The sequence below is a fragment of the Ochotona curzoniae genome, unplaced genomic scaffold, assembly GCF_017591425.1.
Source record: "Ochotona curzoniae isolate NIBS_2020 unplaced genomic scaffold, NIBS_Ocur_1.0 scaffold_3890, whole genome shotgun sequence".
Taxonomy (NCBI): Eukaryota; Metazoa; Chordata; class Mammalia; order Lagomorpha; family Ochotonidae; genus Ochotona; species Ochotona curzoniae.
The window spans coordinates 42,804,803-42,826,626 of record NW_024467115.1 but is presented as its reverse complement, the minus strand read 5'-3'; the positions used below and the strand labels follow the sequence as shown (position 1 = coordinate 42,826,626).

The 21,824-nt window shown below is 49.8% G+C and overlaps 1 protein-coding gene across 5 annotated transcripts in view; it reads right to left on the bottom strand.

Moving 5' to 3' along the window:
- FAM120B (family with sequence similarity 120B) overlaps positions 1-20,229 on the bottom strand; it is a 53,184-nt gene extending 32,955 nt beyond the window's left edge. For 3 of the 5 annotated variants that reach the window (XM_040965246.1, XM_040965250.1, XM_040965248.1), the window contains exons 1-3: positions 7,901-9,895; positions 4,945-5,125; positions 669-770 (exon numbers count right to left, since the gene is read on the bottom strand). In XM_040965246.1, coding sequence (XP_040821180.1) covers positions 669-770; positions 4,945-5,125; positions 7,901-9,490 — 1,873 coding nt within the window. In that variant the 5' untranslated portion in view covers positions 9,491-9,895. Of the gene's footprint in view, positions 1-668; positions 771-4,944; positions 5,126-7,900; positions 9,896-20,182 lie in introns of those variants that run through there. The other 2 variants (XM_040965249.1, XM_040965247.1) reach the window with 2 other exon arrangements.
- Between the last annotated feature and the right edge of the window lie 1,595 nt (positions 20,230-21,824).

Genomic DNA, 21,824 nt, shown 5'->3' with positions numbered 1-21,824 from the left:
TGAGTCCTTGACTGACTAAAAGGATACAACAATCCCTGTGGCACCCTTCTCAACCTCCCTCCCATGAATGCAACTTGTAGTGCAGTGCTCAGCACCCCTGGGGTTGGGTCAAGGAGACTGTGCCACGGAGAATGCAATGTGCTCTGAAAGAAGTCTCAATATTTCAGGAAACACATGTGCTCTCTCAAACAGTGTGCTGGGTCCCTACAAGTAACCCTAGGCTCACCCAGCACCTGTGTGGGCACCACCTGACAGATACTGAGGGTCGCAGGGGACTCAAAGGAATCTATTCATAGGCTGTTTTTCCTTCTTACTCACCATATTCTAAAATACTACCCACAAAATTAGAACTCATTTTTCCAATTACAGTAAGGCTTACTCCTCTCCCCTTTCCAGTTCCACAACTCAGCACAAGATTCTTTCAGAAACAAAAGCTGTGTCCTGTGAACACAGCTGATCCAGTGCGGCTTGGATCAGCAGTGTGTGCTGAGTGACTGTGGGTCTGGGAGCAGACCCCATGGTTTGAGAGCTTAACTAGACACAAACTCTCACTCCCTCTGGGCCAGGTCTGGAAGGAAAGATGCCTGTGTGAGTTCTGGGAAAACCACGCCTGGCCTTACATGTCACCAAAAACACATGTTGTTTGCATAGACTGAGGCTGGCTGTACCTGGCACAGTCATCTGCAGAGGCCTGACGAGGTCAGGGTGCTTCAGTGGGTTTCCGGGGTACACGAACCACTCCTTGACAGTCGGGCCGGTGCTGGTGCCATCTGAGAGAAGACAGCTGAGTCAGTGGTTATCCTGGGGTGGGCCCGACTCTGCTAAGCACTCCCGAGACCAGGTCCCTGCTCCTTCTCATGGGAACCGCCCCCTCCAGAACCAGCCTGAGGGTCCACACAGCCTTCTTCCCCCTCCCTGCAACGCTCCAGACAACTTACAGAGAAAGCAGCTGGAATATGGGAGTCCTTTTTGCTCTTCAATGCACTACTTCAAACAGCTTCAAACTCTGTTAGACTCTCAAAGAACAAGTTTGCGCCATGTGCTGGATGAACAGCTGCCCTGAGAATGTCTGACCTCAGCTCTTTCACGCCACAAAGCTGCTGTGCAGGCAATGGGCTGACCAGGTGTTCTCATGCAACCCGCTTCAATGTCCTCAACAGGACTGTCTGCCACCTGTCCACACTGGCTGCCAGGGGCCTCGGACTCTATCCCCAGAGACCACTCTGCCACTAGCCTTTTTGTCTCTGAAGCCTCTTGCTGGGTGCTTTCATAGTCAGGCCGCTCTGGCCCAAAACCCTGTGCTGCTGTGTCAGAGTCCACTCCTTCAACAGGAGTTTTCCTGCTCATTTCCTCAGTGGCCAGGTCTGCCGCCTGGTAGTAAAACGCACTGGGTGCTGCTCACTCCTGTGCCTGGCTTCCCTCTGGCCAAGCCCTTCCTTGTCCCCTTCAGAGCTTCCCTAACTAATCTCTACATTCCATCCTTTTCAAGCTGTCCTGGTGACTCCACACCCTGGCAATGCCCCCACCCCTTGCCTGAGCTCTGGACACCCATGCTAGAACTAGCCCAACAGTGGCTGGCTCTCACCAGTCACAATAGGCTAACTTCTCACAAGGCCTTACAGCCTGACGAGCAGACCACAGTATTACCTTCTCATCACACTTTTTTTTTTTTAAGATTCACTTATTTTCATGGGAAAGGCAGATACACAGAGAGGAAGATCCTCTGTCTGTCCACTGGTTCACTCCCCAAGTGGTTGCCACATCTGGGGCTGAGCCAATCCAAAGCCAGGATCCAAAAGCTTCTTTCTGCTCTCCCATGTGGGTGCAGGGTCCCAAGGCTTTGGGCCATCTTCTGCTGCGTTCCCAGGCCACAAGCAGGGAGCTGGATGGGAAGTGGGGTTTCCAGGATTAGAACCAGCAACCACATGGGATTCGGCGGATCCAAGGTGAGGATTTAGTCACTAGGCTATCACTTCAGGTCCTCACAACCTGTTTTCATCCTGTCGACTCCTATGCCTAGTGCAGAATCCCTGGGCCATATTGGCATGTCAGAACTAGCAGTCAGGCTGCGGGTGTCTGGAGACTCGAGTGAAAAGTGGGGTTGACTCACATCTCTTGCTCCGGACAGCCTGCACAGTTCCCAGGTTCTCTCATCCCAACTGCACACCTCTAGGTCTAGAACTCTGCTGCCTGAGCTCAGAGACCAGGTAGAGTGACACTGCCCTCACAAACCCCACCATGTTCACGTTGACCTGACAGCAAGAGTCTTTGGTTTCTGCTGCAAAGCCAGAGCAGATGCTTGTGAATTTACATTGCCAAGTACTCAACTCAGCCTTAATTTCACACAAAAACAAAACACAGAGTAGTTTTTACACAGTAAGCTAGCACCTGTTCTCTCTGCACTCCTCTGTTTGGCTAGCTGGAGCCAGCCACTGGAGAGACCTCATCCCCCACCCAGAGGGGCTCTGCAGCAGAAACCAAAGAGAAGGCAGACCTCAAGCTCCAAAGTAAAGCCTAAGAGTACAGGGCAACCAACCACCTGGCAGGATGTAGCGTCGCACCCTTCACAGGATCTAGAATGTTCCAGCATGCAATCCAAAACACCTGACACAGGAATAAATGAAAATATGTGGACCACCCTAACTATTAATACAGACAAGCCTAGTGGTTAAAGTCCTCCTCGCTTTGCACTTGCTGGGATCCCATACGGATACAGTTCTAATCCTGGCAGCCCTACTTCCCATCCAGCTCCCTGCTTCTGGTCTGGAAGGCAGTCAAGGACGGCCCAAAGCCTTGAGACCCTGCACCCATGTGGGAGATGTGGAAGAAGCTCCTGGCTCCTGGCTTCGGATCAGCCTACCTCCGGCCGTTGCGGCCATTTGGGGAGTGAATCAGTGGATGGAAGATCTTCCTCTCTGTCATTCCTCCTCTCTTTATAACTAAATTGACAATTAAAAAAATAAATCTTTAAAAAAAAAATGCTGAAAAGTCGACACTCCAGTAGACACAAGTGCCTTCAACTGACAATGAACTTTCACACTGACAATGAACTTTCCAAGTATCCAAATCAAGAGTGGACTACTGTACAAGTCACCAGACAGCACAGTGACACCAAGATTTTAACGCTCTTCTCTCAGGATCTAAGAATGAGTGAGCAGGAAAACAGTAAATGACTGAAAGAATCCTGGCAATACTTCCGCTGCAGACAGAACACTGGAGTGCAGACAATGGGCCAAGGAAACAACAGGAGGCAGTGAAAGGGCAGGCCATGGGTACAGAGCTCAGGCTGTACTCACACTGGAGGGCCTGGGTTCAAGTCTTGGCTCGGCTTTCAAATACAAATACAAGCACATGCTGGGAGGCGGCAGCAGATGGTGTGCATGCTCGGGTCCCTGCCACCCACAGGAGACCCAGACTCAACTCTTGCCTCTTTGACTTTGGCCTGGCCCAATTTCAACTGTAGTGGTCACAAGAGGAGTAAACCAGCAGATAGAAGAGAAATATTTTTAAAGCCTCAATAGCACTTTATTTTCATATCCTAAACATGTCTATTTCAGGTGAGAACCCAAAGAGTTGAATTTAATAGGAAAAAAGGAACTAACGTGCACTTATGAAGTTCAATTGAGCAGTTCTTGCTGTTGAAGTGCCAGTTTACATGGCTACTGAATAAACACAATAACAGAGCATGGAATTCTAGGTCAATCTCAGTAACAAGTCTGAAGACAGTTCTGAGCCAGCGTATGCACTGCTCTGTAAAACACAGAGTCAGGAGGAACTGAGCACAAATGTGCACTCTGACCAGAAGACAGGGAGCAGTGGAGAAAAGGACTTAGCTGGCCCCCCCAGGTTTCACACAGGTTCTTGCATCTGCTTTGAAATCAATTTGAACTTCTCTCTGTGCTGCAGTGCTTGGGCCAGCACCCGTGAGAGAAGGCAGAACCTGTGCAGTAAGGCCAGGAATCTGACGAGGACTCAACTCCATGGACTGGGTGCCCAGACTAGTGATGGTGGTTCACTTTAGGTTACAGAGATGCCTATTGCTGGAATGGAACACTGCTCAAATACAGTGCTATGTTTGGGGGGAAAATGGGCCCACTTGGGCAGATGGCCTGGACACTCCTGCTCTGTGATCCTGCTGACTCCCTAGCTGGACTGCGTTTCTCGTCAAGCCAAACCACGAAGCACGGAAGCAGACCCAATGTGCTGGGACACTGAGCAGCCCCCAAGCTGCCCCTCACAGTCAAGGGCCCTAACCATCTGGTTTTTTTTTTCTCTTTCCTTCCTTCTTCTTCTTCTTTTTTAAGATTTGCTCCAACCACTTTCTGCTGCCTCCTGAGGTACATGAGCAGAGATGCTGCAGCAAAAGTGGGAGCACTTAGACACGGGTGCAGGCACAACAGCCCTACCATGCCAGTCCAGCTCTGTCCTTGCTGGCACTCTAGGGTGGTGGCCCTTGCTGGTCCCCACTGCTAAGCACGGGGTAGAACACACATGCTTGTGGGAAAAAAATTCAAGCTCAGTTACAAACCTTCAGAGAAACTACTTACATTACAAAATATTATGTACCAGACTTTGTCAAACCACTTTATGAAAACCACGCTGAGGAGACTAGCAGACCCTCTCAGTCTAATAATAAACATGCCCTGTAGCTTACAGTGTAAGAGTTCACACTTTTAAAAAGCACAAACCCCTTCAAGGCATAGAAATCTGACATTTTACAGGAACAATGCATTCTTCTCCTAATGAAGAGTAACCAACTACTTGCTAATTAGATGGAGATGGCCCAAGGCACTTATCCCTAACTTTCCCACAGATCTCAGTGGGCTTCCCAGTACAGATGTCAGAGAAACAACCTGTTTCACTGTCTTTGTGTCCATCTGGCCAGCTCCTCTGAGTGTAGCTCCCAGGGGGTGTCCTGGCCAGAGGAGCCCCTGCCATCCTCACCTTCACTGCCCCCCAGCAAGAGGGAGTAAACACGCTGTCGCACGGGCCGGTAGATGAAGGCCTGGCTGGGCAGAGCCTGGTCCAGCTCATCCTCCAAGGTGTTGCTGCATTCGATCTCACCGCTGCTCACAATATTGTACACCAGGTAGCTTTCTCCTTGCACATGATGTGTTCGAGCAATCTGTGCAAATGTTAAACACAACTGATTGTATTGGGAACAAAACACTCACCTTCAGACTTTACCACAGCCTGTGTTTTATGGCATTCAGACACATAATTAGGGATGCACCATTGAAAGCCACGACATTAAGCCAGTATGGCATTTTCTTCTCAGTATCCAAGGTCTACAGCTGAATGCCCACTGCTCTTGTGGGCTGGGAGAGAAGTGGAGGATGGCCCGAGCTCACCATAGCTCACCACCCTGACGCCAGCAGCATCTCAGTATCTTGTCCACTAGATTTCTCAGTACCCAGGAGCTTGTGCCTTTACTTGTGTGGCCCGAAAAGGTCCCTCACTGACCCCACCCTCCATCTTCACCTGTACGTCTTCTTGGAAACAGGTCCTCACAACACCTGAATGGTGACCACCTCATGACTTTGCGTGCCTGTGTACACACAATAACCAATAACCCACAATAACCATGCTGAAGGGGCATCTTGACGGCTCTCTCTGACCTCCGCCCTTCCCAGAATGCTTCTCAGCCTTCCAGCTCACCACTCAGGCTCCCTCAGGGCCACCTTCTCCACAAACCCTTTGTTCTTTCTCAACCAAACTACACTCACTGCCTTAGGATTCACTGCCGTATCACAGCAGTCCTGTCTCACTTCCCCACCAAACTTTCACTTTTTAAAAGATTTATTTATTTGTATTTGAAAGGCAGATTCACAGAGCAAAGGAAAGATGCAGAAAGATTTACCATCTGCTGGTTCACCCCCAAATGGCCACAATGGCTAGAGCTATGCTGGTACAAAGCCAGGAGTCTTCTGGGCCTCCCAGGTGGGTGCAGGGGCCCAAAGTCTCGGGCCATCCTCCACTTCTCTCCCAGCCCACAAGCAGGGCACTGAATCAGAAACAGAGGGACATGAACCAATGTGCATATATAGAGTGCCAGCACTGTAGGCAGAGGGTTAACCTGTCCTCCAACTCCTGCCCCACTGACCTATTAAAAGTTTCCATTCACTCCTGCAAGTGTTCACTCCATGTTTATGTGCAGGGTTCAAAGGCCCAAAGGTCACGGGTGGGACCCATCTGTGGGGTAGTGGAGCTGGGTCTGCAGAGACCAAGAAGGTCACAGGGAGGCAGCACACAAACAGGATGGAGGCGGAGGAAAGTGAGGGGCCAGCTCAAGACAGAAGGGAGTGGAAGGATCAAGGGGCAGACAGCGGCCATGGCCTCCTTCCAGGCTCAGCTTCAGCCTCTAAAGCTGTGCATGAGAAATGGCAGCTGTAGCCATTGTACTTCCAGGCCCTGGTCTTCTGATGCTCAGGAGAGGGATCCTCAGGGCGGCAGTGAAGGTAGAGACCACATGGACAGTCACCCCTGGTTCAAAGGCTGGGGGCAGCCCAGCACAGTGCCCAATTGTGGGGTCCAGAGGGCCCCTGCCACTGTGAGACCCTCCCCTTCCTCATCCCCTCTACCAATAACTAACTATTATAGACACTCACCTAGGAGCTAGCACCCCTACAGAGAGCCAGTCTGCATGTGCTCCGAAACCACAAAGTACACTGGCACTAACCTAACTGGCTGGTCTATCACCAACACACACTTTCGCCCACCGTGCTTCAGGCACCCCAGTGGCCACATTTCTACTTGGGAGTCTGCTGCTCCCTTTGTCCAACTTCCCACAATTCCTCAGAAGTCCCTGGTCCTAACTCTGCAGTAGGTCCCGACCTGTGACTTTGAGAGGAAACGCCAGTCTGTGACACTGAATGAGCTAACCTGCTACGATGTCTGAACAGGGAGGTATAAGCCTGAAGGCAGGTGAGATTCCCAGTTCCATAGGAGAGGTCAGTACACGAGAGGACGGATGGCCTACGCCACAAGTGTGTAAAGGGTACCATTTCAAGATACGCCTGTGCTGCACAGGAGGGTGTGCACTGCTGAGAAACCAGAACCAGGCCCTGTCCCTCAGCACTGTGAGACGATGGACACACAGCAGCATAGGAGACAAGCAGGGTGAAGCAGAAGCAGACAAGGACTGTCCTCGTGGGGGAAGAAGAGGGACACTGGAGCCAGGGGCTGCATGCCATGGCTGGTCAGTGCTACTGGTTCTGCCCTAAGAGCAAAAGCACAGGAAAGGGCAGAAGTGTGTGCACAAAGAACTCTTTAGAGAGCACCGCTGCAATCCAATGCAGCATGGACAGGGCAGTGGGGACAGGACACACTGAGGGGCAGTTCACTAAGCACATCTATCAAAAGGTAGGGAGAGTGTTTCAGACAAGTTGGAGGGACAAGGTCTGTAACTGTGTGGCCACAGCAAACAGGGCCACTCAGAGCACTGGACAGAGTAAGAGGCTAGGGTTACATGCTTAGTCCAATTTTGGTCTGGAGAGAAGACTTTGGGGCTCTCAGGAGGCTAACTTACAGGGACCGAGTGAGTGCGACACACCACCGACATGCCACACCTTTAAGGCTCCAATGACCCCATTCTTTGCCTATTCAAAAAAGTCTTGGTCTCATTCAATATTGGTTTATCTTTTGAGGGAACCTTTTCCTGTCCTGAACCAATGCTCTTTTCTGCATGGTCATGTAATGACATCAAATGTCAAGCATGTTGTGAGGGTATGAACCATGACAGTGTCAGACCTGGGCTCGACCAGAACAGGCAGTCAATATACAGTCCCCAGAGACACCAGTGGACAACATTGGGGCTCGATCAGAATAGGCAATCAATACATAGTCTCTAGGTTGACTCCAAGGATACATGGTGTCAGATTTGGTGAGCACACCCACCTACCTGTAAGATTTCAGGGTCTGAAACCATAGTTACTGGTTGCCTTATTTCATACCCCATAGCCACGGGGTCTTCTTGTTTGACCTCCAGATTTGTACTTATGGATGCTTCTTGCATAAATTCTGGGCCTGTTCCTATAGGCAACTCTTGCTTGACTTCAGGCTCTGTACACATGGGAACTTGTTGCTTGGACTCAGGGTCGGTGCACATGGGAACTTCCCGCTTTGACTCGGGATCAGTACATATGGAAATGTCCTGCTTAGAATCAGAATCTATACACATGGGAACTTCCTGTTTGGAATCAGGCTCTGTACACATGGGCACTTCCTGCTTGAACTCAGGCTCTGTACACATGGGCACTTCCTGCTTGAATTCAGGCTCTGTACACATGGGAACTTCCTGCTTGACCTCAGGCTCTGTACACATGGGAACTTCCTGCTTGACCTCAGGCTCTGGACCCACAGATATTACTTGCTGATTCAAAGTTATTTCACCTCTGAATTTTTGAGAAAACCATGGAGAGTTCTGTCCTGGCAAAAGATATGATGCCACTCCTTTATAAAAAAGAGCTTTATTTGGTCCCAAAGGTAGCATCTCCTCTAAGGCTTTCTCCCCTTGATGCACATGAAGGACTTTGGATATGTGGTCTGACACCGCTAAGATCATGTTAGCTTTTTTGTTGATATTCTCTTTTACAGAGGTGTAAGAAGACAAGCATCTGTAACGAAAGCTTTCAAACATGCCCTCGGGAACCACATCATTGCCAAGAAGGCAGGCCAGCAGAGGGAGGTCCATTACCTGGAGACCCAGGCTCTCACACAGCTTCTCCCTGCACAGCATGACGGTGCTGAGGGTCTCCAAGCAGAGCTCGCTGATGGACAAGTAGGGGCACGTGTCATAGATGAGATAATCTGTGTCTTCTCCGAGAATCCCAAGGCAGTTATGCTGCAAACCATAGGAAGCCACCTCGTAGTCTGCCTCTTGTAAGGAGCACAGGGTTTCCTGGCCCAGTGTCTTCAGCGCAAAGCGTGTAAATATGGCCAAGCCTGAGGGGATGAAGAACATGTTCCTGCCTGGCTGCTCCCTATGTGTCTTGAGGTGATGGAAGATCCTAGCTATCTCCCTGCCGTTTCTGAGCCTCCTTCTCACCCACTCATCTCTCTTGCCCTGTTCCACCATTCCATCAAAGAAGAAAACCAACTTGATGCCAACTGCTGTGAAGGTTTTAACAAACTCTCGCAAAGCAGAAAAGTATTCTCGCCATTGGCCACCGCAGATCCAAGACTCCGGAGTGTACCAGTACCTGAGACAGCACATGGCGTCAACCACAATGGTGGGAATACATCCCGGGTACCTGGTGCGATGTTTCTCAGCCAATTCCTTGAGATCCACCACTGTGCATACATGTGGGCAGGTGCTTCCCACAAACCCCTGCAGACCTCTCACCCCCATCACTGAGAACCTGGGAAAGGATCTAGAAAAAAAAAAAAAAAAGAAAGCAGCAATTAGTGTGTAATCCCAGGCACAGCCAAACAAGACAGAATTGAGCACCCACAAGTTTTTAGTCAGAACACAGGAGGGATCTTCCCACATCTTATGATGAAGCAATTGTCTTTTAAGATGGTTCTCAACCAGAGACACATAGGGGTTAAGTTTTCCATCCAGGAATTCAAACACAAGTTAGTTTTAAAATCCTAAAACATAAGGTGAAGTGGGCAACATGAATGACCATCAAAATAATTTTTCTGAGTTAAAAATGCCAGACACATTGAGTACCATTGTGATACAACTTGCAGAAGACTGGAGTATATAAACAGCTCACCTATAGTGGCAGAAAGCAGTCCAGTGGCTACCCGGGTACAGGCACATGACAGGGAGGGTGCGAGGGACACTTCTGGGGTGACAAATAACTAAGCTCTTTGTGGCCAATGCTCCACAGATGTCTCTGAAACACACTGAACTGTGCATGGCAGGAGTGACGGACATCTCAGAAAAGGTATTGTTAGAAAAATACACAGAAATCAATTGTGCCAGATATCATGACACCTGAAATTGACATGGGTTGACTTCAAATGAAAAACTGTTCAACCTAAAACTTAGATACACACATCAGATACACAGGCACTGTACACAGGGGACATCCTTGCACACAAGAAGTTTTTCAAGTGAGCAATAACAGGAGAAAATCCACGAGGACATCTATGTTAATGGCCAAATTTTTTCAGGCCTTCATGCCCTTCATCAACACAACATAACAAACCATAGGTTCCTCAGAGTTGGGATCCAAGTTTGCGTCAATCATGTGTCCCTGTTACAGCACATCAGCTTTAATCTCTACAACAACCCTGCAGAGAAACCACATGCTCTGAGACAAGACACTTCTAAGAATCTGTTGATTGCTGGTGCCCATGAGCATCACACTTTGACACATGGGACTATTAAGCTAACGGGTCTACTCAGTGCATGCATACAGCGCAGCACAATGATCAGTAGAAAGTTCATCCTGGAAACATAGACCAGGCCTCCTAGTTGTGAGCATCTGAGCCATGAGCTGGTTCTGCACCTTGGATCCCTGCGCGGGGGACCCTAAGTTCAAGAAGGATACACTCGGGCCCAGCGGCATCGCCTAGCGGCTAAAGTCCTCGCTTTGAACACACCGGGATCCCATATGGGCTCCGGTTCTAATCCCGGCAGCTCCACTTCCCATCCAGCTCCCTGCTTGTGGCCTGGGAAAGCAGTCGAGGACGGCCCAAAGCTTTGGGACCCCGCACCCGTGTGGGATACCTGGAAGAAGTTCCTGGATCCTAGCTTCGGATCGGCATAGCATTGGCCGTTGTGCTCACTTGGGGAATGAATCATCTGACGGAAGATCTTCTTCTCTGTCTCTCCTCCTCTCTGCATATCTGACTTAATAAATAAGTAAATCTTAAAAAAAAAAAAAAAAAGGCTACACTCTCATTTCTAGCACAGTAAGTGGTGGAAAGGCTTTGGAAAGGGAACACAACACAAAAAAGTGGTCAGAGTGGACCCAAAACATTCAGATGCCAGAAGTGGCAAGCTTTGAGGGATTGGCAAATCACAGGTCAACCATGGGGAGTTGGGGTCTGTAGGGTGAAAACTCCGCTTCTCTTCTTTCCCTATGCTAGGTGCCATTCTCAGATCTCCCCCTTACAAGTCAACAGTTCCCAGAGTCACTGACTGGACTGCCTACAACCCAGCAAGTGCCACCATGTACCATGGAGGTGGAGCTGGTGCGGGCAGGGGGTAAGAAGTTGCTGACACATGCCCTTGTTAGTCAGTAGCTGGATCCTGACCACCAAGGATTTTTGTTTCAAGCATGTTTTATTAAAACCTTAAATTTCTCAAAATACTATTCTTAGTTTTCAAAATCAGGCTCAGTCCACTGCCTTGATTTCACTCAAACACCCAAATGGTCCCCCTTTCTCATCCAGTGGCAGGAAGCGGCCTGGAGCAGCAGGCTCAGCTGCAGTTCATCTCCCACTCCAGTTCTCGGAGCATGGGTTCAGTGTACATCTCACTGACATTTGCAAAGAGCAACCAGGAGAACCTGGACCTGGCTGGGCAGTGGCACATGCTCAAAGCTCCTTAGTGCCTTTTCCACCCCCAACCTCTCCCATGTAGGCAGGGCAATATGGGGATAAAATGGGTGGAACAGAAAAGGCAACACCACATCATTTTTAAGTGTACTTATGCATTTTCATTCTTATCGAAAAAAAAGAGACAGAGAGATCCTTTACCCCCTGGTTCATTCCCCAAATGCCTATCACAGTTAGATCTGGACCAGGCTCCAGCTATTAGGGAGAATTCAATCTGTGTATTTAAGCATGGGCAGGGACTCAGCTACCTGAGCCATCACCTGGGAGCATGTTACTCATTACTCATATCTGGGTCAGCTGAGAGACCCAGCTCCGCAATATGGAATGTAGGCATCCCAAGTGGTGCCCTGATGGTACAGCAATGTGTATCCCATGTCACTACAAATATCAGATCATTTCAGCTGGGAGTCTTTACAAGAGCACAGGCAGGGGATTTTACATTTTCTACAGCTAGTCATTATAGGATGACATACACACACACACAATTCATTCTACCTACAAATCGTATAGCAAATCTGCACTGTCTATGTACCACAGTCTGGGACCTCTCTTGGGCAATGGTATCTTCTTAGCCACACTCAACACCCAGCACAGAGTAAGGCACAGAGGGGCAAAGAAGGTACCAATTAGCTCAAGACTGCTAAACTCCAAATATGATGTGGCCAACAGAATCGTGGCACTCAGGAGGTGAACAAAGGATTTGAGAAATAGCACCTACACACATAAGTGCAGCTGAGGCACCGGGCTCCAGGGCACCAGGACACAAGCAAGTGGAGAAGAGGACCAAGAAACCTAGAATTCCCTTTACTCAAATCTCTCAGCCTTACTGTCTGTAGAGATCAACACAGGCTGCCTTGGCACAGATGCCAACAGATGCTGTCCAGGTTGCTGGACACAGAAACCAGTTCAAAGTCCACACAAGGGTAGCAGCATTCAGTGGCTGTAGCTGATTGGAGACATACCCAGCCAAGACTCCAACAAACAGGTGCCACCTGGTGAGGCAAGAGGGAAAGGCACCCCCACAGCCTTACATGAGAAACAGTGAAGCCATAGATACTGCAAGAGCCTTCACCAGAAAAGGCAGCTGTCTGCTCAGGAGCCCTGGACCAGCATCTTCATTCTCACCAGGCTACGTATTAACATTGGGAAATATATTTACTTGTAAAAACTTTCTCATTTAAAAAATTGTTCTTACAGCAAATTGAGAGTACAGAAATAAACCTTAAACTATTGTAATGTCGTCTTACAGAGACAATCACGTCACACACTTCAAGCCTCACTGCTTATATCTGTGGGGGCACCCTAACCCTGAAGTCAACTGGACCTGTTAGCACTCCGCACAGTGCCACCACCAACAGAGATAGGACATGGACAGGACAAGAGTGATGGACCCCACCACTGAGCACTCAGGTGCAAATATGAATGTAGGCCATGTTCTTGTTCAGAAATCTTGGAAACACATCTTTGTGGTGAATCTCAGACACCAAGCTATGGAGCTAAGGTACAAGCACGTGCTGGCAGCTCTCTCCAGCACTGAACCATTTATAAACTGTTAGCTCAGTTTTCTTCAACAACACAGGATAATTTTATTTGAAAATAAACTTGGCTTATTCATCTAGCAAGTAGTAGTCTATGAGGCATGACAGAGGACACTAAGGTATGAACCAGATAAGGCTCCTGCTCCCCAGCAGGAAAAATATCATAAAACAACCATTACTACGGCATAAGCACAGGGCACACAGGAGGAGTACCAGGATGGGTGAGGGGGAGAACCCAGTCAAGGCAGGACCTGACGTGGTCTGAAGCGAGGCTGGATGGGAACAGGAACAGAGACCCCAGGACAGAAAAGGCTGAAAGGATTAAGTTACTTTTGATAAACTGTTGAATGGGGCCAGCATGTAGCTCAGCTGGTTTAGCTTCCACCTGTGACATGGACATCTCACAACCCGGTACAGGTTCCCGACTGCCCCACTCCTGAACCAGCTCCCTATTAATGTGCCTAAGAGGCAGAGGGCGATGGCCCAAGAGTTCAGGCTCCTATCACCCACATGAATCCCACAGACGAAGCTCCTGGCTCTGGCTGGGCCCAGCCCTAGCTGCTGTGGACATTTCGGGGAGTGAATCTGCCAATGGAAGATCTATCTCCCTCGCTCTGTCACTCTGACTTTTAAATAAGTAAAGAGTGTATGTTAAATTGTTAAATGATTGTTTCTCTGTTTAAAAGATTAATTTGTTTTGCTTAAAAGAGTGACAAAAGGAGAATGGACAGATAGAAATCTTCCATCCACTGGTTTGTTTCCCAAATGGCTACAATAGCCAGGGCGGCCAAGCTACAGCCAGAATCTAGAAGCTTCCTCTGTGTCTTCCAGGTGAGTGCAGGGGTCTAACAGCTTGGGCCATCCTTGGCTGCCCTCCCAGGGGCATTATCAGGGAGCTAGACCGGAAGCAGAACAGCACAGACTCAAACCAGTGATCACATGGGAGCTAGCAGCACAGGTAGAGCTTAACCCACTTCTAAGGTCCTTAAAACATTTACTAAGGAGATGTTAAACTTATGTTGGAATTTATTTATACTGTAAACATGTTCATGAAACATGGAAATTGAAAAAATCGAATCTTCATATGTCTAGAACTTTTCTGTTTTAAGGAAAAAAGCGAGAAGAGACAAATGTGAGACAGACAGGGCCAGCAAGGGGAAGATCCTGCAGACCCAAGAACCATTAGCCCCCACAAACATCCCAGGCAGTGTATTTCAGAGCCACTGCTCTTCCTGGGTTCTGAGAGTGGATGCACAGGTCAAAGACACACCAGAGCAGTTGTGAATGCTGGCGATGGAGACTGCAGTGGCCTATTCTGGAAGAGCCAAGCTCAGAGGATGAGAGTTCCACTTCCGTGCAAAGGACTCCTGTCCTTGACAGATCCAAATTCCTACATCTAGCACCCACCAGGCTGGGCGGTACTAGTGTGTTATCCGTAACAGCAGCAAACAAGGCAGTCACTGACCAAGACAGACCAAGGCTCTGCATCCTTGGGGGGTAAGGGGGACAAACATATGTCACAGTGTATCCAACTGTATGGCTTTAAATAAGTACAGCTGGAGCAGGCATCTGCTGCAGTGGGTAAAACCCCTTGGGATACCCACATTCCACATCAAAGTGCCTGGATTTGAGTCCCGGCTCCATTCCCAACTCCAGCTGCCAGCTAACGCACCCCCAGGCAGCAACAGGTGATGGTTCAAGTGGTTGGGTCCCTGCCACCCATGTGGGAGACTTGCACTGAGCTCTGGGTTCTTGTCTTTCACCTGGTTCAGTCCCAGATAGTAAAAGCTAATGGGAAAATGCTTGAGAGAATGGCAAATTTATAAGTGTGAGTGTATACACACACACAAACATGCATCTATACACATACATACAAATGCAAATACATACACACCCACACAAAAGGGTACCCCCTCCAGTTCCACTGGCCTAGGCACTTTATCTGTGTGGTTCGACCTCTGTGGTCATTTTCTACCCACAAAGAACAGGGAGGAATGGCTACTGGGGAGGCCACCAACATCAGGGGTGAAGTATGAGGTCCAAGCACCTTCCTAAGACTCCAGACAGTCTCCATAGTGCTAGAACTCACCGCTTACCCACCATGGCCACAGCCATGCTTGCCTGCCAGGAGGGCCAATGGCTCACTAGAAGGATGCAGCCTTCCCACAGGCAGCCAGAACTCGCCGCCCCCTCAGGGACAAGTGGGCCTGAAGGAGAGTCTCTGGCCTTGCCCTGTCCCATGGCAGGTCTACAAAACCCCTCTGAGGCTGACGAAACACCAACAGTGCCAACACGCACACACACCTATTCAGGCACGCAGTTACCAGTTACTGCTTCACCAGTTACATCTGAAGCAACCTGAGACTTTCCAGGCACTCTCTCTGACAATCAGCTGCCAGCCCACAGGGGCAAAGGCAGAGAGGCTGCCGGCAGGTGTAACGATTGGTGGTCACCCTTCCTGGCAGCTGACTCCAGGATCAAGGGACAGAAAAGCTGACACTCCAAAGGACAACAGGACAATGGGACAAACAGCTGGAAAGAACTCACAACATTCAGGAGTGTTTACATAACCACAAAGCCAATTAAGTCCACTGAGATCATTAAGAAAATTTCGTGTCACATTCAAGAATGCAGTGAAGTGCTTTAGAAAGATTCCCCTCCTAAATGGGATACTTTGGAGCATAAGGGGAAAAAAACCTAAATCATCCAGGAAATTCTGACATTCAGAAAGCTATTTTCCTTTTGCCTTACTCTGCCAAGTTTTCACTGTATATACTTACAGTAATTTCCACAAAATTGCTTGTAATAAAGATCTAACAACACTATCAACATTGGTCACTTTTAAACTATGGGAAATATGAGACAACTTGAAAAGTTTAAGGAAATTGAATTATAGTTTATTTTGGTGCAAAAATTTTTGAAACTCATGTAATTTTTTAAAAATTTATTTGAAAGAGTTACAAAGAGGAGAGTGGGATGGCTCATCCATCCACCAGTTCACTCCTGAGACAGCAGCAAAGCCAGGGCTGAGCCCCACTGCAGCCAGGAGCTTCCTTGGGTCCGGCAAGGGCCCAAACACTTGGGCTATCTTCTGCTGCTTTTCTCAGGCCATTAGCAAGAAGTTAGTGGAACAAAACTGTATAACATAACACAATGTGATTAACAATAAAAAAAAATAAATAAAAAAGAAAAAAAAGAAGAAAAATAAAGTGATATTGTGAAACCACTGTCACCATCCACCTCTAGAACTCTATCCATCTTGCCAAACTAAGACTATATCCATTACATACCTTTTCACCATTGTTCTTCCTTGTTCTTCCATTATACTTTCTATTTTGATAACCTGATTTCTGAGTACTAAATGGAATCATGTCGTATTTGTCTACTGATATCCTTGACCATTAGAGCATTCCACTGTTGTTTATTCATGTTTCATGGAAGAAGAATATGAATATGTTTTCTTTATTTTCCCACAAAAAAAAAAAAGTTAGTGGAGCAGCTAGGATATAAACCATCGCCAAGATGGGACACATGCATGTTAGGGTAGCAGCAGCATCCACTATGCCACAATGCTGACCCTAGCTTTTTTTTCAAGGTTAATTTTTATTTAAAAAGGCAGATTTACAGACAGAGAAGGACAGACACAGAGAGATCTGCCATATACTGGTTTACTTCCCGAATGGCAGGAACAACTGGAGATGGACCGGTCTGAAGCCAGGAGCCTGCAGCTTCCTCCAGGTCTCCCAACACAGGTTCAGCTGCCAAAGGACCTGGACTATCTTTCACTGTCTTCCCAGGTCATGAGCAGCAGCTGGATCAAAAGTGGAGCATCCAGGACTCCTAATGGTGCCCATAAGGGATGCTGGCAGAGGCTTATCTCGCTAGATTATATCCTCGGTTCCGAGCCCCACAGGGTTTTTTTTTTTTTTAAGGATGTATTTATTTGTATTGGAAAATCAGGTATACAGAGCGGAGGAGAGACAGAGAAGAAGGTCTTCCAACCACTGATTCACTCCCTAAGTGGCCGCAACAGCTGGAACTGAGCTGATCCAAAGCCAGGAGCTAGGAGTTTCTTCCAGGTTTCCCACATGGGTGCAGGGTCCCAAGGCTTTGGGCAGTCCTTGACTGCATTCCCAGGTCACCAGCAGGAAGCAGGATGGAAAGCGGGGCCGCCATGACACAAACTGGCGCCCATATGGGACCCCAGCATGTGCAAGGCAAGGGCTTTTGCTGCTAGGCTACTGCGCCAGGCCTGCCCATAACTTTTTCCAACACATTTTCTATAAGCATTTTGAAAATCTCATGTATGCAGACTTTATTATATTTTTGACAATCTTCACATAGTTAATTGGGGTAAAAAGGTTCAAGGGCTATAGGAAAGTGGGTAAGACTATTATTTCCATATTGTTTCCTTCATGTTTGAAGGGAGGGGTATTAAGGGAGAAGGCCCACCCAGTTTCCCACCTTCCCCAGGTCCCGTGTGTGGGGGATGCTCCGAGGTTCTTGCTCAAGTAGTTTTGATAGTTCACCAGTTATGAATCACTGCCAATCTTGCCACTCCAAGCACTATGAGGTCTTTGAAGAATCCACTGATTGACATAGTCCATTATAGTCTCCGTTTACCCTGTATTTCACTGCCAACATATAGCTGAGATGGTTGATTGACCTGTTCTGTCTTCTCTCTTTTCTTGGTTAGGGTTCTGAGTCCAGCATTTCAATTGGGGAGATCTCCAAAGAAACTTTGTCTGAGGTGTTCTCAGACCAGATTCTTGAATGTACTAGCAAGTACAGGGCCCGGCTCAGTCCATGGCCCTGATCAGCTGGTGGTTGTGATCACTGGGTTGGTTCTGTTTTCAGCCCTGACTTCCACTGGAACCAATGGGTGTTGCAGTCCAGCCTGGTTCTGCCCAGCACATTCTTGGCCCTCGCATAAACAAGTGGGAGCTGCAGCCTAGTTGGAGCAACCCACAATAACCCCCACCAGGCCCGCCCCCTACCCTGGTTTGCCAGTATGTGTAGAGACTAGTCCAGTCTGTCCCACGCCCCATTCCACTCCAGCCCCTGTCCTGATTTTTGTGCCCTCCTGTAGAAGTGGTAACCCAAGAGGGAGGAGCCCACTATTTCCCTCCCAGGCCTCTCCCACTCCCGGATTATGCAGTCTCCAAGTAGTTCTGTGGTTTGACTTGACAGAACTAGGTCCCAGTGCCAGCTTCTGCCAGCTGATGCTGTTGCTAAGCCCAAACAACCCTCACCCACTCTAATTTTGTTTGCACCGGTAGGAATAATCAGCCCAGCCTGGCTTTTCCCTGATCTAGTCCACATGAGGTGTACAGGTATTGTAGCCCTGCTCAGCCTGGTCTGCCCCCATCCCAGCTCATGCTCTCCAGTGGGAGTAGTTGTCCAGCAAAGGAACCACCCCTTATTCCCTTCCGGTATGCAAAATTCTAAATGTTTGCACCAAAATAAATTTGGCTTGTAATTGTTTCCTGACGTACCTCACACAAATGTCCACAGGCAGCTAGGGACACAGACATACTAAAGGATGCACTCTGCCTCATTCCACAAGCATTTTTACAGTAAGTGTGATTTCATGCACTTATGGGCAAGCTGGTGCTCAGGAAGGGGTCTGCATTCACAGGTTTCTGACCTGGCTGGCTTATAATATGACTGAACACAAACCATGGGACCGCTTCATATATTACTGATTTCCTAATCTGCCCCATGGGCGTCAGTCCAGTCCTCTCAGCTGCTCTACTTTCCATCCAGCTTCTTGTAAATGGCCTGGGAAGACAGCAGAGAACATTCCATCTCCTCCGGACTCTGCACCCACATGGGATGTCTAGAAGAAGCTCCTGGTTCCTTGCCTCAAACCAAAACAGTCCTGACCATTGTCCATCTGGGGGGTGGGAGGGCATGAATCAGCAGATGGAAGATCTTTCTTTCTGTCTCTTCTTCTATTAAATCTTCAAACAGCTTTGACTTTAACACAACCGGGTGAGCTGTCCTTCCACCCACCTCCTCTGAGAGGGCAGCAACAGCGTCAACTCATGGCAGGACTCGCAGACCTGACAGAAAAGCAAAGCATCACTGCGCTTCCATGCATCCATACTTTCTCTCCTCAGTAACAACCACAGACTAGGCAGCAAGGGAGCAGGAGGTCAGAGGGGAGGCAGCCAAATCTCCCATGGGGGCTCCTGGAAACATGACACAGAACAGCACCCTGGCGCAACAGGATACAAGGCTGTCTCCAACTGAAGGGTGTCAGCTGTGTCTCAAGCTACTCTTCCAGCTCAGCTCCTCACTAAGGTGCCTGGGAAGGTGCCACTAAGGTGGCACTAGGGTCAGCCACATGGGAGAACAGCTCCTGGCTTCAGCCTGGCCTGGCTTGGCGACTGCGGCCACCTGAGGAGGGAACCAGAGGTGTGGAGATTTCTTTCTGTCATTCTGCCTTGCAACCAAATCCAAAACAATATGCAAATCATCAACCCAAGACCACGAAGGTTCCAGAATGTGGAAAGCCGCCCAAGTGAGGAAGCAGAGGCCCCAACTTTCGGGTCAGTCTGCCCCATAATTGGTACCCAGATTCGGCTCCAAGAATGGGCAGAGCCTCAGGTGTTGCCCACAGCAGGCCCGCGGTGACCAGAGCTTCCTGCACGCTTGCAGGGCTGTGTTTTTACAACGCAAGAGCAGCGTAACAACCAGAGGACCGCGGCCTGCGCGCCGGCACCCCAGGTCGGCATGGCTGCCTTGGGGTCCCCGCTGCCGCGCCTCCAGCCCCGTTTCCCCAAGCGCCACGACAGACCAGGAAGGCGTCCTGGCTCCGGACTTCGGTCTGGCCCACCCTGGCGGCCGCTGGCATTCATGGAGTGAACCCGAGGTTGGGAGCACGCGCTCCGTCCGTCTCCGCGCCCTTCCATAACCAAGAAACCATCCAATACGCCAAGTAACCGAGAGGAAAGGTGGCCAAGGGCTGCCATAACGAGCTGGGCGGCGGGGCACCTGTCACAGCCGGGGCGCGGACAACGGGTGCAGGGCGCGCGGAAGGGCGGCCTGGGGGCTCCGGGGGCAGGCGCGCGCACCGGGGCGGACAGAGCAAAGGGGTCAGCGACGGACCCGCGGCGCGGCCCTACCTAGAGACGTGCCCGCAGCCGCCGCAGAAGCCCACTCCGCCTTGGCCTGGCCGCCGCGCCGCCGCACTCACTTCCGCTTCCGCTCCAGGGCCCGCCCCGTCCCGCGGCGTGGGGGGACGCCCGGGCGGCGCCGGGCGCGCGTGCGCCGCAAGCACGACGCTGCGGACCGTCGTCCTGGCAACCGGTGGCCCGGGTTCCCCGCGTCAGCCCTCGCTCAGCACGAGCTCTGCTGCGGGTGGGCTGGCGGCCTGCGGCCATTGTGCCTCGCTGCCGCAGTCTTGCAGAGGCTACAGGGGCCCGATGGAAGACGCACGCCGGTCCAGGCCTAGAGTTTGGAAAATGGAATCCTAGCGAAGCCTCCAGACTGTGCTGCCCACCGCCGACCGAGGACAGGAGGCCGGCGTCAGTCACCTCAGGCTGAATCCTGCCGCGAGACTGAGGGGGCTGGCTGAGGAGACGGAGCCCATCTAATCTGCTGTACCTGCTCCTGGTTTCTGGCTTGTCATCACCTACCGCTGGGCGAGCATGGCATTTCACCTCAGCCTTCAGGATGAGGCTTTTGGTTTCAGGTGGTGCCCAGTGTGGTTGGGGATGCCAACAAGTCAGCTTCTTGGAAATGGGACGTGGAGTGAGGCCCCTCCAATAATCACTGTTTTTCTTTTTTGAGACAGACACACAGAGAGAAAGCAGCAGGTGACCTATCCACTGATTCGGTCCCCTGAAGCCTGCAACAGCTATGAGGCGGGGAGGGGCTCAAGCGACTCGGAGGAACCAGGAGCCAGGAGCTTGGTCGTCAACTGCCTGGGCCACTACCTTGCCTCCCAGTCTGCACATAGGCTGGGAACTGGAATTGGGAGCTGGACCCACCCTCTCAACCACTGCCCTCCTGAACCCACATGCTGCCAGCTTTCCCCCTGTGGTGCCACTAGAAGAGGTGAGTCTGTCCTGAGGGCAGAGCCAAAAGAGCCCGAGGTGGAAAGAGGCCGCTGAGGGGTCCTGGCCTTTCCAGCCCCCAAAGTGTGAAGAACCATTTTCTCTTGGGAAGCACTTTGCATTACAGCCTAGATGGACCAGATCAGGATGAACTTAGCCTGAAGGAACAGAGCGATGGAGCAGGACTGAGGAAGCACCAGCTGGAATACGTCCACTGCGGCATGGAACTTCTAACAGAACATTTGCTTCATTCTTGAATATAAACAGGTGACCAAGAGCAAAAGGCACTTGCAGAGGGAGGACAGACAGAAAATAAAGAAACTCAGAAGATACCTGGAGGGAGAAAAATAAATGCTATGAAAACTATTTGTAGAGCCTGAATAATGGAACTGTGAAAGGAGAGAGAAATATAGGAGAAAGTGAGAACAAGGCTGCAAAATTTAAAAAATGGAGACAGCATTGTGACACAGCAAGTAGAGCTGTTCCCTGGGATGTCCATGTCCCATATCAGAGTGATGCTTCAAATCCTTCCCATCCCATGGAAAGAGGCTGCGCTGGGTTCCTGGCTTCCCTGCTACTGTGTCTGGGAAGGCAGCAGATGAGGAGTTCCTGGCTTCAACCTGGCTGGGCCTCAACTGTTTGCAGGCATCTGGGGAATGAACCAGAGGATGGATGATTCTCCCTGCCTTTGAAATGAATCTAGAAGGAG